This window comes from Camellia sinensis, chromosome 1 (genome assembly GCF_055761805.1).
Source record: "Camellia sinensis isolate YWXY chromosome 1, ASM5576180v1, whole genome shotgun sequence".
NCBI classification, from domain to species: Eukaryota; Viridiplantae; Streptophyta; class Magnoliopsida; order Ericales; family Theaceae; genus Camellia; species Camellia sinensis.
The window spans coordinates 186,522,181-186,541,969 of record NC_138961.1 but is presented as its reverse complement, the minus strand read 5'-3'; the positions used below and the strand labels follow the sequence as shown (position 1 = coordinate 186,541,969).

The following is a 19,789-nucleotide window of genomic DNA, read 5'->3' as shown; positions in this document are numbered from 1 at the left end:
AGACGCTCAGGCCAACTTATCAAATTCATCTACACCTTCTATCCAGACTTACCAACGTATTTACCCCTTACACATTTTCATAGTTCTCAACACAATAACTATTTCTTTTCCTCATGATGGAAATCTCAATGATTTAGATTCACGATGCACTATAATGCATGAAATAACATGCAATGCAAATGATCCTTTCCATATCTTAAGACATTTCTCCACTTTTGAGTATCTCTACTACCATGTCAACACTCACATTCTCATCTCCTTTTTTCGATGTTCATCCATATGATTAATATATTTCATCAACACGTAGTCACAATTTTCATATCACAAGACATAACAATTTAGTCTTGCCACAGCCTTGCTCATTTATGTATTGTCAATAATTTAACATTAACGCCTCATATTCATATAACAAGAAATTTTCCATTTTGCCAAACATTGATGCAACTCACTCTCTTCATCCTTTTAAAACAAGAAAATAAGAAATTTCAAAAACATTTGCCATATTACCGAAATCCCCAATTTCTAGGGTTTTTTCTCAAAACAATCACTTCCCATTTCATGGTGAAAATTCTCACCCAAAACATTTCTTTTCTTAGGTCAACAAGATGAACCCTCAAGGATTGATCAAAAATTTAGAGTTGAAAGAGAAACCCTCTTTTGAGAAAAACCTTTACATTCTGAAATCACAAGGTTAATATCATCACAAACTAGAAAGAACTCTTAGATCATCATAAAAAGGGCAAAACTAGTATATATAACGCAAGAATATCCCTACCTCAAAGTTGAAGCTTCCAAAAATGGCAAAACCCACTTCTTCTTGGATGGAAATGAAGATCTTGAAGAGCTCAATCTTTTTGTTTAAAGGAAAGGGGGTGAGAAGATCACTAGATCTAGGTCAAATATAGAGAGAGGGGGTATTTCTAGAGAGAGAAGCTCTCAACTTAGGGTTTGGATGAAAAAGTTATGTAAAAAGTCGCTTTTACGATCTGATATATGCGAATCCCGCTCGAGCGGAGAGTTTCACGCTCGAGCGTAAGACACAGCAACAACAACTCGCTCGAGCGCAAAGAGCACCGCTCGAGCGTGGATTTCACCCGTCCAGTATTTCACAGATTGCAGACAGCCGCTCGAGCGCCAAAAGGGTCGCTCAAGCTTAGACATGCTCGAGCGTAAGAAACGTCACTCGAGCGTGAAAAACAGTCTTGCAGCACTTTTGCAGAGACACTCGATACTGAAAGGTTGCAAACTCCGCTCGAGCGCAAGAAGTCCCGCTCGAGCGGAAGACCGAAATTCTGGGCAACAAGATTCTAGACCGAAAGGCAACCAACCTGTTCTAAACACGCACTACTACAAAAATAGTTAAAGATCACACTTTGATAAAAAATATATATATATATATATATATATATCTCACTTTTATTGAAAGTGTGATAAAAAAAAATTTGATTGATATTTTAATCACACTTAATTTGATTGAGTGTGATAATATTTATATTTTATGTCAATTTTCAATTAAGTGTGATTATATATACATTTTTTTAATCACACCTTCTAATTAAAGTGTGATTACATATACACTATTACTTTTTAATCACACTTATTAAATAAGTGTGATTATATATATATATATATATATATTTTAATCACACATTCTAATTAAAATGTGATTATTTATATATTTTTTAATCACACCTTCTAATTAAAGTGTGATTATATATACACTACTACTTTTTAATCACACTTTTTAAGTGAGTGTGATTATATATATATTTTTTAATCACACATTCTAATTAAAGTGTGATTATTTATATATTTTTTTAATCACACATTCTAATTAAAGTGTGATTATATATACACTATTACTTTTTATATATATTTTAATCACACATTCTAATTAAAGTGTGATTATTTATATATTTTTTAATCACACATTCTAATTGAAGTGGGATTATATAGACATTACTACTTTTTAATCACACTTTTTAAATGAGTGTGATTATATATATATTTTTTAAACACACATTCTAATTAAAGTGTGATTATTTATATATATATTTTTAATCACACATTCTAATTAAAGTGTGATTATATATATACTATTGCTTTTTAATCACACTTTTTAAATAAGTGTGATTATTTATATATTTTTTAATCACACATTCTAATTAAAATGTGATTATATATATAGGGTAAATTACACTAACACCCCCTGAGGCTTATATTTATTACAGTTTCCCCCTCACGTTTTGGAAATTACATCTCCCTCCCTGAGGTTTAAAGTTTCATTACAGATTTCCCCCCTTAGCAATTTAATTTTTTTAAATACTAATTTTTCCCTTACTGGGTAAATTACATTGACACCCCTTACATTTTCGAAATTACAATCTCCTCCCTAAGGTTTAAAGTAGCATTACCAATTGCCTCCTCGGTTAGTATTAGTCGGGAAAAAAATTCATTGAAAAAAAATTAATTGGAAAAAAAATTAATTGAAAAAAAAAAATTGTTAGTAAAATTTTTAAATTTCTGTTTAAAAACCAACATAAACTCATTTTTTCAATTTACTTTTTTTTCTCAAATTTACAAAATGAGACAACCATTTATAAATCAAAAAAATTATCAAATAAATTTTTATGACAATTTTTAAAATTTTTGTAAATATAAATTTAAAACTGAAAACGAAATGGTTACCAAACAGGCTTCAGATAGTAAAAATGTCGTAAAATTAACAAATAATTAAATAAGTTACCAACATAAGAAATGACTTATCAAAAGATTCTTAGGCTATGTATGGTTTGATTTTTAGAAAAAAAAAAATTTAAAATTAAAAATTAATTTGGTTAAAAATTAAAAAATAAAAAATAATTGTCATTTTTATATAATTTTTATCTTTCGAGTGGTTAGAAATAATTTTTTACAAATTAAATTAAAACAGTCATATGTATGTATATAACCTGCCCAAAAGTTTAAATGATAATTATTTTTTATCCTTAAATTATAATTATTTTTTATTTTTTATTTCTTAACCAAATTAATTTTTAATTTTTAAAAAAAATTTCTAAAAATCAAACCATATATGGCCTAAGAATCTTCTGATAAGTCATTTCTTATGTTGGTAACTTATTTAATAATTTGTTAATTTTACAACAATTTTACCATCTAAAACCTGTTTGCTAACCATTTCATTTTCAGTTTTCAATTTATATTTACAAAAATTTAAAAAACTGTCATAAAAACTTGTTTGATAATTTTTTTGGTTTATAAATGGTTTTCTCAGTTTATAAATTTGAGGAAAAAATATAAATTCAAAAAATAAGTTTACGTTGGTTTTTAAACAAAAATTTAAAAATTTTACTAGCAAAATTTTTCTTCAATTAATTTTTTTTTTCAATTAATTTTTTTTCAAATAAATTTTTTTCCAATTAATTTTTTTTTTTGGGTTTATTACACTAACACCCCGCCTAAGATTTATGTTTATTACAGTTCTCCCCTCACCTTTTGGAAATTACATCTCCCCCCTAAGATTTAAAGTTTCATTACATATTTCCCCCTTTAGCAATTTAATTTTTTTAAATACTAATTTTTCCCTCACTAGGTAAATTACATTGACACCCCTCACATTTTAGAAATTACAATCCCCTCCATAAGGTTTAAAATAGCATTACCAATTGCCCCCTTGGTTAGTATCAGTTGGAAAAAACAATTCATTGAAAAAAAATTATTTGAAAAAAAAAATTTGTTAGAAAAATTTTAAAATTTCTATTTAAAAACCAACATAAACTCATTTTTTGAATTTACGCTTTTTCCTCAAATTTACAAACTGAGACAACCACTTATAAATCAAAAAAAAAATATCGAACAAGTTTTTATAACAGTTTTTTAAATTTTAGTAAATATAAATTGAACACTGAAAACGATGGTAAAAATGTCATAAAATTAACAAATAATTAAATAAGTTACCAACATAAGAAATGACTTATCAAAAGATTCTTAGGCTATGTATGGTTTGATTTTTAGAAAAAAAAATTTAAAATTTAAAATTAATTTGGTTAAGAAATAAAAAATAAAAAATAATTATCACTTTTATATAATTTTTATCTTTCGAGTGGTTAGAAATAATTTTTTACAAATTAAATTGAAAGAGCCATACGTATGCATATAACCTGCCCAAAAGTTAAAATGATAATTATTTTTTACCCTTAAATGATAATTATTTTTTATTTTTTGTTTCTTAACCAAATTAATTTTTAATTTTAAAAAAATTTCTAAAAATCAAACCATCTATGGCCTAAGAATTTTTTCATAAGCCATTTCTTACGTTGGTAACTTATTTAATTATTTGTTAATTTTATAACATTTTTACCATTTAAAGCCTGTCTGCTAACCATTTCATTTTCAATTTTCAATTTATATTTACAAAATTTAAAAAAATTGTCATAAAAATTTGTTTGATAATTTTTTTAGTTTATAAATGGTTGTCTCAGTGTGTAAATTTGAGGAAAAAACGTAAATTCAAAAAATAAATTTACGTTGGTTTTTAAACAGAAATTTAAAAATTTTACTAGCAAATTTTTTTTTCAATTAATTTTTTTTCGAATAATTTTTTTTCCAATTAATTTTTTTTGGGTAAATCACACTGACACCCCCATGAGGTTTATGTTTATTACAGTTCCCCCTTCACTTTTTGGAAATTGCATCTCCCCCTGAGGTTTAAAGTTTCATTACGGATTCCCCCTTCAGCAATTTAATTTTTTTAAATACCAATTTTGCCCTCTTTGGGTAAATTACATTAACACCCCTCACATTTTAGAAATTACAATCCCCTCCCTAAGGTTTAAAGTAGCATTACTATAGCGACCCCGGTCTTTTCCCATTTGATTATTGTATCCGGACTGTTCCGTAGATTCTGTCATTGTATAATTGTTGTTGTTGTTGTTCCTTATTTTCTTATTTGGAATTATAGGATGTGTTGGGCAGGTTTGTTCAGGTTGGTTGGGTTTAGAAACCAAGTGTTGCTGTCCAGAATTTTGGTTATTCGCTCGAGCGAGGAGTTTGTCGCTCGAGCGAGATGTCGTTTTTGTTCTTCGCTCGAGCTGGGGTTTGGTCGCTCGAGCGAGAGTTGGCGTCCTGTATGGACCTGTAGCTTTGCATTCTTGGCTCGAGCGAGCTTTTCTTCGCTCGAGCGAGTTAGTTTGTTCTTCGCTCGAGCAATAGTTCCTTCGCTCGAGCGTGAGTCTGGTTTCAGGCCTGAGGGTTTGAGTTCTTCGCTCGATCGAGCTTTCTTTCGCTCGAGCGAGATTTTGGGTTGTTGGCTCGAGCAAGGCTTCCTTGGCTCGAGCGTAGTTTCTCTGTGTCTGGTCGCTCGAGCGACCAAGTCTTCGCTCGAGCGAGCCTGTCCAGTTTATATACACAGCAGCGGGATTTGATCAGTCTTTTTCATCTTCTTTGGATTCCAAACCCTAGGTCCGACTTCTCCTTCTCCCTACTCACCTTCTCTCTTAGATTTGATCCACCTAGGGAGTGTTTCTACCCTAGATCCTTCATTAAAAAGATAGAGTGGGTCGAGGGCTTCCATTTAATCTGAACATTTGGCAATTTGGAGCACTTTGGTATTTGGGTACTCATCTCTGTCTTCACCATTTGGGTTGTTTTCTGTAAGGTAGGGATTTCCTACTCCATTTTATAGGTTATGTTCTAAGTTTTGGTATTTTAATATGTTGGGAATACTTTGGTAAATTTTGGGAAAAACCCTAGTTGAAATATTGAATTGATTTGTATAAGTAATTCATGGAATTGGGAAAAGATGGTTAAATTCATGGAATTGGGGAATTCATTGATTAAATGGCATAATTGGATAATTTGAATCATTTGTCTATTGAATTGTGGACATAGTTATTTTCAGTTTAGAAATAACTGTTTTGGGCTATCGGTGGAGGATAGTCGTGATTGTTGTAGACATTGCATGTGGATTAGGAATAACTGGAACTAATCACATTGGTTAAGTCATTAATTTTGACTATGGCATTGATACAGAAAATACATGTATTGGTTGAGCATTGAATTTGCATACATTGTTTTGTGTGTGGGAGGAGATAGGGGATGTACTCCACGGTTTAGGGGAAGATAGGGGATGGACCTCTAAACCGGATTTTGTTTGGGAGGAGATAGGGGATGGACTCCATTAGCATCACTTTTATGTGTGCTTATTTATATAGAAGTGTTTTATTGATACAGCACTAAAATGTGTATCAATCTGGAAGTATGAAGTGTTTGATTTGAGCTTGAGTCTCATTTGTTTGTTGATATTGGAAGGATGTGAATATGATATATGTGATTCACTGTTGTAAGTTTGGCCAGGTTTTGAGCCATGTTGATAAAATTGGAAAGTAAAACGTATCTTAGACAATAGTGTCATGAGACTGTAAAATGAAGTAATTGATTATCTTGGTTAACCATCTGTTGAATGCTATTGCTTTATTCATTGCTTATATGTGGTTTAGTATATTTCTACTGGGCTGTGGCTCACCCTTTATGGGAACATCATTTTCAGGTTCAGGTGATAAACTACCTCCAAGGAATTAGCTTGGGAGGGTTTGGCTTCTGGATTGAAGAAGACTACTTTTAGTTAACTGTCTTAAATTATTAGTACATGTAAACATTCAAGCCTAGGGCTTTTCTTGTATTGAGTTAGAACTCATATTTTTGTATCCAAGTGTTGGCTTGGAAAGATGTAAGCCTGTAGGGCATTTTATTCGATGATACATGTAATGCTTTATTTTGTAATACTCTGATGAATGAATTAATAGATTGTCTTCTTTAAATAATGAATGTCAATGATATATAATGGGTTAATTTTGAGGGCGTTACAACTTGGTATCAGAGCGTACCGGGTTTGAATACTTTGGGTACGTGGGAAGTGATTAATATCACATTGGGTTCGTCTCGTTTTGATAGAGACTTAGTGTAATGTTATATGCTTATGTGATAACATGTTTATGTGATTATGTGGGTATGGAATGTAGTTTCTAGGATGTTGATTGGACCCTTGAGTTTCTAGTAGTCTTGTTGGAAAGGCACTTGATCACTGCTGCTTCCAACCGGAACTATAGTAACGCATTGGGACTATCATTATCCGGGAATGAAATTTGTAGGTGCTTATGTGATTATGTGCTTACGTGGAATGAATTATTGTTGTCCATTGCATTAGGACGCGAGTGTTTAGCTTCGGCACATTTATTAATGTGCTAATGTCTTTGTTTCCTTTATTAGGATGTCAGGACGAGGACGAGGACGCGGTAGGCGTGGTAGGCCGGGTAGGCAGGAGGTGCCTGTGCCAGAGGAGATTCCGGCAGTTCAAGAGGGAATTGGCCAGGCCAATGTGGCCGAGCCAGTAGGCCAGCAGGCTATGGGCGCTCTAGCCCGAGAGATAGCAGGGGCATTCAGGGAGTCAGTAGGCATTCTCAGAGCTGAGAATCAAGCTCAGGCTGTTATTGCGGATGCAGGGCCTTCCTTTCTGAAGAGGGAGTTCTTCCGGTCTAATCCGGATGAATTTGTGGGTGATCCTAAAGAGCCACTTAAGGCAGATGAATGGCTCGAACAGACAACGAAGACGTTTGAGATGCTTGGCATCGAAGACGAGGGGTTGAAAGTGACCTTGGCATCTTTCCAGTTGAAGGGGGATGCGGGTCAGTGGTGGAAGTTTACTAAGGGGCGTATAGGAGGTACGTGGGAGGCTTTTGTGAATGCTTTCCAGGAGAAGTTTTTATCTTCGGCAGTTAGGGAGAAGCTGCGAGACCAGTTTTGTCAGCTTAAGCAGGCGAGTTCTTCAGTGGCCGAGTTTGAGGCTGCATTTACTAGTTTGTCCAGGTTTGCACCTGAGTTGGTGGCGTCTGAGGAACGCCGTTGTATTGAGTTTGAGAAGAAGTTGAGGCGTGGCCTCAAGCTGAGAGTTGGGGGAACTATGATTCGGGATTATGGGCGTATGGTTGATGCTGCAGCCCATATGGAGATCATGATGCAGGAGGAGGAGGAAGGGCAGAAGGGCTCCAAGAGGAGTCAGGATAGTCAGAGTGATGGTAGGAGACAGAAGGGTTTTAATCCCCAGCAGTCTCAGGGTAGCTTTGCTAGATCGACTTTTCCTGTACCGAGTGCTAGTTCGGGGAAAGGCAGTCAGGGAGACATTACCTCTTTCAAGTGTGGCCAGCTGGGCCACAAGTCTCCAGTTTGTCCTCAGAGGGGAGGAGTTCAGAGAGCAGCATCATCTTCGGCTCGATCTCAGAGCCAGAGTCAGGGTAGAGGTCAGCCACTCTCGTGTTATCAGTGTGGTCAGCCAGGGCACATGAAGAGGTATTGCCCACAGTTGGGTGGCACACCTGGTGCATCTGGTTTTAGGCCGATTCAGGGTCAGCAGCCAGCTCAGTCGGGTCAGGCCTCGAGGGCTAATCAGGGGGCTTCATCGTCCCAGACAGTGCAGCAATCTTATGCTCCTAGGGGAGAGCAGGTTGATCAGAGGTCGTCTGGGCGCGTGTACGCTGTTACCGCGCAGGATCTTGTACCGACTCCATCAGTTGTGAGAGGTACCTTCTTGTTTTGCAACTCGGTTGCTAATGTTTTGATTGATACGGGTGCATCTCATTCCTTTGTGTCTGCTGCATTTGCATCTGTTTTGGAATTGGAGTTAGCACAGTTAGCATCTCCTATATGTGTAGTGTCACCTCTTGGGGGTGAATTGATTTTGAAACAAGGTGTTAGGGGTTGTGATATAGAGGTTGATTATCATAGAATTCCATTTTCCTTTGTCGTTATGCCTATGAGAGGTTTCGATGTTATTTTGGGTATGGACTGGTTATCGTCATACCGGGCAGTTATTGATTGCTATCGCCAGAGGGTCACTTGTTGTACCGTGAGCGGAGAGTATTTTCATTTTCTGGGGGACCGGGTTGGTGATGTGTTGCCACCGGGGTATGTTCCGCGAGGAAGGAGTGAGCTTAGTGGGCTACTTGCTAACCTTTTGATTAGTGAGGATAATGAGACTCAGATTGTGTTGCCAAGGGTGGTTTGTGAGTACTCGGATGTCTTTCCCGAGGATCTTGTTGGTTTGCCACCGCATCGGGAGATTGAGTTCTCTATTGACCTAGTGCCTGACACGGCGCCGATTTCCATGGCACCTTATCGTTTTGCCCCAGCCGAGTTAGTTGAGTTGAAGATCCAACTCCAGGAGTTGCTAGATAAGGGCTTTATACGTCCTAGTGTTTCGCCGTGGGGAGCACCGGCCCTCTTTGTTAAAAAGAAAGGTGGTGCTTTGAGACTTTGTATAGATTATCGGAAGTTGAATCGGGCTACGGTCAAGAATAAGTACCCTATGCCCCGTATAGATGACCTGTTTGACCAGTTGAAGGGTTCCCGTTGTTTCTCTAAGATAGACTTGAGATCGGGTTACCACCAGTTGAGGGTCAGGGAAGAGGATATTCCGAAGACGGCATTCCGTACGCGGTATGGCCATTATGAGTTTTTGGTGATGCCATTCGGGCTCACCAATGCACCGGCAGTCTTTATGGACTTGATGAACCGGATCTTTCGGGAATTCTTGGATCGGTTTGTAGTCGTTTTTGTGGACGACATCCTTATCTATTCACCTTCTGAGGAGGAGCACGAGGCACACTTGAGGGTGGTGCTTGAGTTACTTAGAGCCCATAGGCTGTATGCCAAGTTTGGGAAGTGTGAGTTCTGGCTGAGAGAAGTCAAATTCTTAGGCCATGTGGTATCCGGTGAAGGAGTGTCTGTTGATACATCCAAGGTAGAGGCAGTGCAGGATTGGGCACAGCCTAAGAGTGTATTTGAGATCCGCAGTTTTCTGGGATTAGCTGGGTATTACCGTCGGTTTGTGAAAGATTTCTCCAAGTTAGCATCACCGTTGACTAGACTGACTCGGAAGGGAGTCAAATTTGTATGGAGTGAGACTTGTGAAAAGTCGTTTCAGGAGTTGAAAGTTAGACTGACTACCGCTCCAGTATTGATTATTCCAGAGAGAGGATTGGGTTATGCAGTCTATTGTGACGCCTCACGAGAGGGTCTGGGTTGTGTACTAATGCAAGAAGGGAAAGTAGTTGCCTATGGTTCACGTCAGTTGAAAATTCACGAGCAAAATTACCCTACACATGATTTAGAGTTAGCAGCTGTGATTTTTGCCTTGAAGATTTGGAGGCATTATCTTTATGGTGAGAGGTTCGAGGTGTTCTCGGATCATAAGAGTCTGAAGTATTTGTTTACTCAGAAAGACTTGAACTTGAGGCAGAGAAGGTGGATGGCATTTATAGAGGATTATGACTTTGAGTTGCATTATCATCCGGGAAAGGCCAATGTGGTGGCCGATGCCCTTAGCAGAAAACCTGTTGGTGTCATAGCTAATATAGCTGTCCGAGAATGGGAGATGTTGGGTGCACTTGGGGAGTTTGATTTACTTCTGGGCGAATCCGTTGAGGCTGCGGCCTTGTTTTCTGTTATTGCACAACCTTCACTTGTGACTCGAGTGTTAGAGGCTCAGAGAGGTGACTTTGAGGTAGAATCTCTCCGTGAGAAGATTTCCGGTGGGAAGGTTGAGAAGGGTTTGATGGTATTTTCCGACCTGAGTGTGAGATACCGTGACCGTCTGTTTGTGCCGGAGTCTTGCCGAGAGGAGGTACTCCGAGAGTTTCATCATTCACGCCTTGCGGTGCATCCGGGAGGCACTAAGATGTATCGGGATTTGGGTCGCCAGTTTTGGTGGCGGGGTATGAAGAGAGATGTGGCAGCTTTCGTATCTAAGTGCCTTACTTGCCAGCAAGTGAAGGCCGAGCATCAGAGGCCAGCGGGTTTGTTGCAACCCTTGCCTATTGCCGAGTGGAAGTGGGAGCATGTCACTATGGACTTCGTTGTAGGTCTTCCGAGGACTCAGCGGGGTAGTGATGCTATTTGGGTGGTTGTAGACCGGTTGACTAAGTCGGCGCACTTTATTTCTATGCGCGTGAGAGATTCGGTAGATCATCTTGCCGACTTGTATATTCGGGACATAGTGAGATTGCACGGGGTCCCAGTGACGATCGTCTCAGATAGAGATCCTCGTTTTACTGCCAGGTTGTGGCAGAGTTTGCAGAGTGCCTTAGGCACTAAGTTGACCTTTAGCACGGCTTATCATCCTCAGACTGACGGACAGTCCGAGCGTACTATTCAGATACTTGAGGATATGCTTCGGGGTTGTGTTCTAGACTTTAGTGGGTCGTGGGAGAGGCACTTACCGTTGGTGGAGTTTGCCTACAACAACAGTTTCCAGTCTAGTATCGGTATGGCACCATTTGAGGCCTTGTATGGCCGACCGTGTAGATCTCCTGTGTGTTGGGCCGAGGTGGGTGATGCACCTCTGTTGGGTCCAGAGTTGGTGAGGGAAACGACGGAGAATGTTGAGCTTATCCGTAAGAGGCTTGTTACAGCACAGAGTCGTCAGAAATCGTATGCCGACCGTAGGAGAAGACCTTTGGTGTTTGAGGTGGGTGATCATGTCTTTCTGAAGATATCACCTAGACGGGGTTTGATGAGGTTTGGGAAGAGTGGGAAGTTGTCCCCTCGGTTCATTGGTCCGTTTGAGATCCTTGAAAGGATTGGCGAGGCTGCTTATCGTTTAGCTTTGCCGCCGCAGTTGTCCGGAGTACATGACGTGTTTCATGTGAGTATGCTTCGAAAGTATGAGCCGGATCCATCACATGTGTTGGATTGGACCGATTTAGTAGTTGATGAGGATGTCTCGTATGAGGAGAGACCAATTCGAGTCTTGGATAGGCGGGATCAAGTTTTGCGAGGCAAGACCATCCCTTTGGTCAAAGTTTTGTGGAAACACCACGGAGTGGAGGAAGCCACTTGGGAACGTGAATTGGAAGTCCGCAAGAAATATCCGGACATGTTTGTTGATTTGTAATCTTTTAATTAGATTCTGTTATATTATTGAACTTAAGAGCTTTACATATGTCTTAAGTTGTAAAACATTGAGTATGTTTTGGTAAATGGGTGTATCTTGAAACTTGTTTCATTATAGAAGATTAGTGTAACATTGTATATGTTGATTACATTGTTGGATGTGTTATATATATCATGCAATTGAATATGATATGGAAATTGTTAACATTGAAAGGAATAATGCATAATAGTGGTGCAGGTTGAAATATATGTTGTTTTATATATATTGTGGGATGCCTCTGGATAAAGAGATGAAGTGACCAGTATTGGGTCAAGTTGTTTATTATTATTCTATACTATCTTTGGGTATTGAGAAAAACCTGTTTTCAAATTTGTGCCTAATTTCGGGGACGAAATTCTTTGAAGGGGGGGAGGTTATAGCGACCCCGGTCTTTTCCCATTTGATTATTGTATCCGGACTGTTCCGTAGATTCTGTCATTGTATAATTGTTGTTGTTGTTGTTCCTTATTTTCTTATTTGGAATTATAGGATGTGTTGGGCAGGTTTGTTCAGGTTGGTTGGGTTTAGAAACCAAGTGTTGCTGTCCAGAATTTTGGTTATTCGCTCGAGCGAGGAGTTTGTCGCTCGAGCGAGATGTCGTTTTTGTTCTTCGCTCGAGCTGGGGTTTGGTCGCTCGAGCGAGAGTTGGCGTCCTGTATGGACCTGTAGCTTTGCATTCTTGGCTCAAGCGAGCTTTTCTTCGCTCGAGCGAGTTAGTTTGTTCTTTGCTCGAGCAATAGTTCCTTCGCTCGAGCGTGAGTCTGGTTTCAGGCCTGAGGGTTTGAGTTCTTCGCTCGATCGAGCTTTCTTTCGCTCGAGCGAGATTTTGGGTTGTTGGCTCGAGCAAGGCTTCCTTGGCTCGAGCGTAGTTTCTCTGTGTCTGGTCGCTCGAGCGACCAAGTCTACGCTCGAGCGAGCCTGTCCAGTTTATATACACAGCAGCGGGATTTGATCAGTCTTTTTCATCTTCTTTGGATTCCAAACCCTAGGTCCGACTTCTCCTTCTCCCTACTCACCTTCTCTCTTAGATTTGATCCACTTAGGGAGTGTTTCTACCCTAGATCCTTCATTAAAAAGATAGAGTGGGTCGAGGGCTTCCATTTAATCTGAACATTTGGCAATTTGGAGCACTTTGGTATTTGGGTACTCATCTCTGTCTTCACCATTTGGGTTGTTTTCTGTAAGGTAGGGATTTCCTACTCCATTTTATAGGTTATGTTCTAAGTTTTGGTATTTTAATATGTTGGGAATACTTTGGTAAATTTTGGGAAAAACCCTAGTTGAAATATTGAATTGATTTGTATAAGTAATTCATGGAATTGGGAAAAGATGGTTAAATTCATGGAATTGGGGAATTCATTGATTAAATGGCATAATTGGATAATTTGAATCATTTGTCTATTGAATTGTGGACATAGTTATTTTCAGTTTAGAAATAACTGTTTTGGGCTATCGGTGGAGGATAGTCGTGATTGTTGTAGACATTGCATGTGGATTAGGAATAACTGGAACTAATCACATTGGTTAAGCCATTAATTTTGACTATGGCATTGATACAGAAAATACATGTATTGGTTGAGCATTGCATTTGCATACATTGTTTTGTGTGTGGGAGGAGATAGGGGATGTACTCCACGGTTTAGGGGAAGATAGGGGATGCACCTCTAAACCGGATTTTGTTTGGGAGGAGATAGGGGATGGACTCCATTAGCATCACTTTTATGTGTGCTTATTTATATAGAAGTGTTTTATTGATACAGCACTAAAATGTGTATCAATCTGGAAGTATGAAGTGTTTGATTTGAGCTTGAGTCTCATTTGTTTGTTGATATTGGAAGGATGTGAATATGATATATGTGATTCACTGTTGTAAGTTTGGCCAGGTTCTGAGCCATGTTGATAAAATTGGAAAGTAAAACGTATCTTAGACAATAGTGTCATGAGACTATAAAATGAAGTAATTGATTATCTTGGTTAACCATCTGTTGAATGCTATTGCTTTATTCATTGCTTATATGTGGTTTAGTATATTTCTACTGGGCTGTGGCTCACCCTTTATGGGAACATCATTTTCAGGTTCAGGTGATAAACTACCTCCAAGGAATTAGCTTGGGAGGGTTTGGCTTCTGGATTGAAGAAGACTACTTTTAGTTAACTGTCTTAAATTATTAGTACATGTAAACATTCAAGCCTAGGGCTTTTCTTGTATTGAGTTAGAACTCATATTTTTGTATCCAAGTGTTGGCTTGGAAAGATGTAAGCCTGTAGGGCATTTTATTCGATGATACATGTAATGCTTTATTTTGTAATACTCTGATGAATGAATTAATAGATTGTCTTCTTTAAATAATGAATGTCAATGATATATAATGGGTTAATTTTGAGGGCGTTACAATTACCAATTGCCCCCTTGGTTAGTATTAGTTGGAAAAAAAATTTCATTGAAAGAAAAATTAATTGGAAAAAAAGATTAATTGAAAAAATAATTTGTTAGTAAAGGTTTTAAATTTCTGTTTAAAATCAATGTAAGCTCATTTTTTTAATTTACGTTTTTTCCTCAAATTTACAAACTAAGAAAACTATTTATAAACTAAAAAAATTGTCAAACAAGTTTTTATTACAGTTTTAAAATTTTTGTAAATATAAATTGAAAACTGAAAACGAAATGGTTACCAAACAGGCTTGATGGTAAAAATGTCGTAAAATTAACAAATAATTAAATAAGTTACCAACATTAGAAATGACTTATGAAAAGATTCTTAGGCTATGTATAGTTTGATTTTTAGAATTTTTTTTTAAAAATTAAAAAGTAATTTGGTTAAGAAATAAAAAATAAAAAATAATTATCATTTTAATATAATTTTTATCTTTCGAGTGGTTAGAAATAATTTTTTACGAATTTAATTGAAACAGCCATACGTATGTATATAACCTGCCCAAAAGTTAAAACGATAATTATTTTTTACCCTTAAATGATAATTATTTTTATTTTTTAACCAAATTAATTTTTAATTTTTTTAAAAAAAATTTAAAAATCAAATCATACATAGCCTAAGAATCTTTTGATAAGTCATTTCTTACGTTGGTAACTTATTTAATTATTTATTAATTTTACGATATTTTTACCATCAAGCCTGTTTGGTAACCATTTCGTTTTCACTTTTCACAACGCACAATTTATGTCGTTCCAAAAAAAAAATAGGCGCCAAAATAAAATGTTGCAGCGCCAATCACCAAAAATATTTAAAAAAAAGAAAAAAAGTTCTGTTGCTATTAAGCAAATAAGAGAGGGAGAAGATAAAGGGTTAGAAAGGGAGACTAGTTTGGCAGCGGTGAGACTTCGACCTAGAACGGTGCTATCTCTTCGGCAGCAGGACTAGTTCGGCGCCGGCAGCGATCAACGATTCGAAAGGGAAGGGTTTTCTTATTCTCTTCTCTTTGCTTTGATCTAGGTATGTTCGGATTCCCCTCTCCCCCTCTCTCTCTCTCTCTCTCTCTCTCATGGTTCTGCGATAGCAGAGGGGCTGGGAAGGGGTAGTTGGATCGTCGGAGTGGAGGATAGGCGAGGAGATTACTGAGTTTGGTCCTGGAGTTACCAAAGGGGTTGCTGGGGAGAAGTGAGGCGAGGGGAAAGGGAAAAGGGGAATTTTTTTTGTCTTCGCAATGAGATCTAGTACGAACTCGACTCTCTCCTCCCTCTCAGGTACTCCTCTAATCACTCCAATTTTCTATTTGTTTCCTAAAAAATTGCATAAACATTTTTTTTTTTGTTTTTTTTTTTTTTGCTGAGAAAATGAAGCAAATAGTCAATGTGGGGTTCTTTTCTCTGTTTGGTTGCTGAGAATTGGAGCAATAAATATTCCATTGAATCTTGAACGTTATATGAACTGAATTTTTGTATGCAAATTACTAATGCATGAAAATTTACATTTGTCCCCTTCATTATTCAAATTAATTTTGTATTATAATTTTATTTTATTTATTTATTTATTTTTGTTCTTTTGTGATTTTATCAATTTTCAGAAAGATCTCAAAGTGTATCACAATAGATGAACTAATATTAATTGGTAGTTCCAGTCTTCCAGCAGCTAATTACATAGACCCCACTGATCTACAAAATGGATGCTAATGGCTGAAACCCTAGGGTTAAAATCAAAAGGCTTTCAAGGCTTCTGCAAGAAGCATACCAAAACCATCATTGAAGTGATTCTAGACAGTCTTAAGCTGTGTGTGTATTTACTTAAAACAAAGCACTAGAACGCATCGGTGGGCATCATTCTAGTGTGCTTTTAGAAGCTTCTCATTAATGAGGTTGTTTTCAAGTGCCACGCATTATCTGGTAGTTTCATTGGGATCTATTGGACTGAAAGTTGAAATTGGGCATGTATTGTTATAGATAGAAGAGTTTTCTTGCAAAGAATAAAAAATTGGGCATGTATTGTTATAGATAGAAGAGTTTTGTTGCAAATGAAGCTCTTTGAAAGCTTGTTTCAGGCATAGTCTGAAAAATACAAAAATGAAGATTATCACAGCATTAGACAAAGGAATACAGGAGATGAGGAAAACTTTTGCATTTTTATACTAGATATCCTGACATTTTAAACATCCACATTCAAAGCTTCCACAAGAGATTTGTAGCTATGCAAGTCTTTGTGCCTTTTTATTCCCTTCTTTCTCATATCCTGCCGTACAAGTCTTTGTGCCTCTGTATTCCGTATTATAGTATCAAATTATTCAATTTGAGAGTTTTCAATATAGTTACCTTTCAGCAGGATTTGTGCGAGTTACTATTTTTATGCTAATCTAAACTTCTAAGTTTGCTACAATATATTTGCCTAAATCTGATGCTTTAGGCTATAATCAGTTGAGGAATCACATAATTAGAATGTTTATTCTGTGCTGTGTTTGTTATTGCAACTGGTCCCAACTCTTGGAAAAACTTGCTCTTCCAAATGTAAGGACATGTATCCCTTGAAATATATTTGAACTTTATGCTTAGCCTCGTGACCATGCACGTGCATATGGTTCTTTGATTTTTGAAAAACTTAGTTGGCACTTATCATTTTTTTATGCTGAAATTATGTGATGCAGATCAAGTGGTTATGCCCAACTGCTCCTACTTGCCCAGTGGCTATACTTGGTGGATTCCCTCGCACTGCATGTAAGATTAAAGCTTACATTTCTTCCAATGCTGAGATACTGATACAATTATCTAAAGTGCTTTTGTGGTTTCGTATTAGGGTTTGACGTTAGAGAACTTTCAGAAGATAGTCCTGATGATTTCGAAGGTTTAGACGCTTCAATAGCGCATATTGCAAACTTGTTGTCAACAAAGCCTGCTGATAGTAAGTTTCTGCCTTGTTACTTCATTGATTATAGGCCATTAAATTACTTAATTTCCATGTGTTTAGTTAGTAGTTCATTTATCTATCGTGATAAAAAGTTTCATCAACTATCATGAATAAATTACCACCGTGTTGTTTAGGAATTCTATACTTTTTCATTTATTTATTTATTTTTGTATTAACTCATTTACAGTTAAACTTGGTATCGGGGGTTTTAGTATGGGTGTTGCAACTGGCCTCTACTCTGCAACTTGTTTTGCCCAGGGAAAATATGGAAATGGGATCGATTACCCTGTTAACTTGAGGGCTATTGTTGGTCTAAGTGGTTGGCTTCCTGGTTCAAGGTATGAATGCAATATCTTCCTTCTCATTTCCTCTTTGTTCCTCTGTTATATGTACTGTTTTCCCATGTTGAAAATAACCAATTTTCCAAATAAAATAAGATTCGCATGAGATGATTCTAAAATATCTCATTTGATAGCTCCCTCTGGCCATATTTGGAATTGTTTTCAAACTAATATTATATTGAGTTCCAAGGTGACAAAAATAGCTAATAAGTTTTGTACAATGTCATCTCAGGTAGGACTCACTCATTGTTGATTCATAAATCTTTTCACAAGTAAAGATGTAATGTGTGCACCTTATAGTGCTCTTCAAAATATTACCATGCTTATTAGTTAATGGCAAGTTTATGCACGAGGTTGAGGAACAAGATAGAAGGATCACAGGAGGCTGCAAGGTGTGCTGCATCTTTGCCCATTTTGCTCTGTTACGGAATCTGTATGTACATTGCATTTTGGACTCCCTTTTTTTAAAAAAAAAAAAGTTTTCTTGGGAATGATAAAGTTCTTTTCTCACATGTTGTTCGACTTCATGCATATAGCTTAAAATTTGAGAAAACTTTTTGAAGAGAACTATAAGGTGCACACATTATACTGTAATTACCAACAAGCTGGTAGTACACTCAAACTTTTGAGTGCTCTACTGTTGCTCTTAAAATTTGAGTCTTCAATTTGCTATTTTTTTGGTATTGGGACATCTACTGTAATTACCAGCTTGTTGTTCCTATTCACTGATAATTCATAGTTGGTAGAATTATATACATGAAAATTTTATTCCCAAGGATCCTTCTCAACCTCTCATTAGAAACCTACATGAGCATTAAAATCCCTTTAAAAACGCTCCATTTGGTTTAGTTTTGGAATTATGATTTGAGTATAAAGTTATGATTTAACTGTGAAATTGTGAGTTGGGTTTTTAAAAGAGAATATTTGTTTTGTTATGAGTTTTAACCAAACACATAACTCGAAACTCCACACTATTTTCAAAACTCCACACTCAAATTGTAACCAAACACATAACAAAAAAAATATATATATATATATTTAAAAATATATTTATAAAAGAAAATAAAATATTTATAAAAAATTATATAGTTAAATAAAAAATAATTTTTGTAAAATTTTTAATATTTTAAGAATATTTTTTAAAAAATACAGCACACAAATGTATGAAATATAGTGCATATTAGAATAATAAATAAATATTTAAAATATAAAATATTTACCCTAAAAAAATAAAATTAAGAAATTTTTTAAATATTTAAAAAAATAAATCTAAAAAATTTCAAAATACAACTCAAAACTTTTTTCAAAATTCATAACCAAATAAATGGTACTTCTTTCTGCCTATGTATAACATACTTTCATTATTTCAATTTATCTATTTCTTCCGCAGCTTATTATGTGGGTTAAGTAGGTACTAGTTGGAATTGTCTTTTCGGTGTTCTTACTTGTTACTGCCCTGGTATTTGGTCTTGCTGGAATCTACACAGGGTTATTTCTGTTTATGACTTAGCATGTTGCAGCAGGAATCTGGAGGTAAAATCCTTAAATTTTTAAATGCAGTTTGGTAGATATTGTGTTTTTTATTTTATTAGAATGGTTTAAAGTTATATTGTGTTTTTTTTTTTTTTTCTAGTGGTTTCTGAATTAATTTTTTTTTTTATTTTTCAGGTCAGAAATTTTTTCGAGAGATGCAAAATATGGTCAAAGAATTCAAGAACTTAGTTTTTTCAAGTTTTTTTTTTTTAATATATGTAATCACAGTTAAAAACTTTTTATTAATTTCTTTGTATATACTTTTGAACATTTAACTTTCATTTATGAAATATATGATGTTATTCCATTCAATATACGGTTGTGATTCAAAATATAGTATATAGTGTGTATTATATTCTTCAAATGCGCGTACAAAAATAATATTGATTATTATTCAAATATGTCGAATTCTTTTTTTTTTTGTCACAGGTTTTATTAGTTATTAATCACACTTAAAAGATGTGATCTAAATGTTTTTAATCACACTTAAAATGTGTGATCTAAATATTTTTAATCACACTTAAAAGGTGTGATTTGAATATTTTTAATCACACTTAAAAGATGTGATCTAAATTTTATTA

At 35.9% G+C, this 19,789-nt stretch overlaps 1 protein-coding gene across 1 annotated transcript in view; it reads left to right on the top strand.

Annotated features, from left to right (window-relative positions):
* The window catches only part of LOC114279536 (acyl-protein thioesterase 1-like), a 40,650-nt gene extending 21,568 nt beyond the window's left edge, over nt 1-19,082 (top strand). The window contains exons 3-9 of the mRNA XM_082918066.1: nt 13,602-13,639; nt 16,895-16,937; nt 17,075-17,144; nt 17,224-17,328; nt 17,522-17,672; nt 18,029-18,108; nt 19,066-19,082. Of these exons, the coding sequence (XP_082774192.1) occupies nt 13,602-13,639; nt 16,895-16,937; nt 17,075-17,144; nt 17,224-17,328; nt 17,522-17,672; nt 18,029-18,108; nt 19,066-19,082 (504 nt within the window). The remainder of the gene's footprint in view (nt 1-13,601; nt 13,640-16,894; nt 16,938-17,074; nt 17,145-17,223; nt 17,329-17,521; nt 17,673-18,028; nt 18,109-19,065) is intronic.
* The last annotated feature ends 707 nt before the right edge of the window (nt 19,083-19,789 follow it).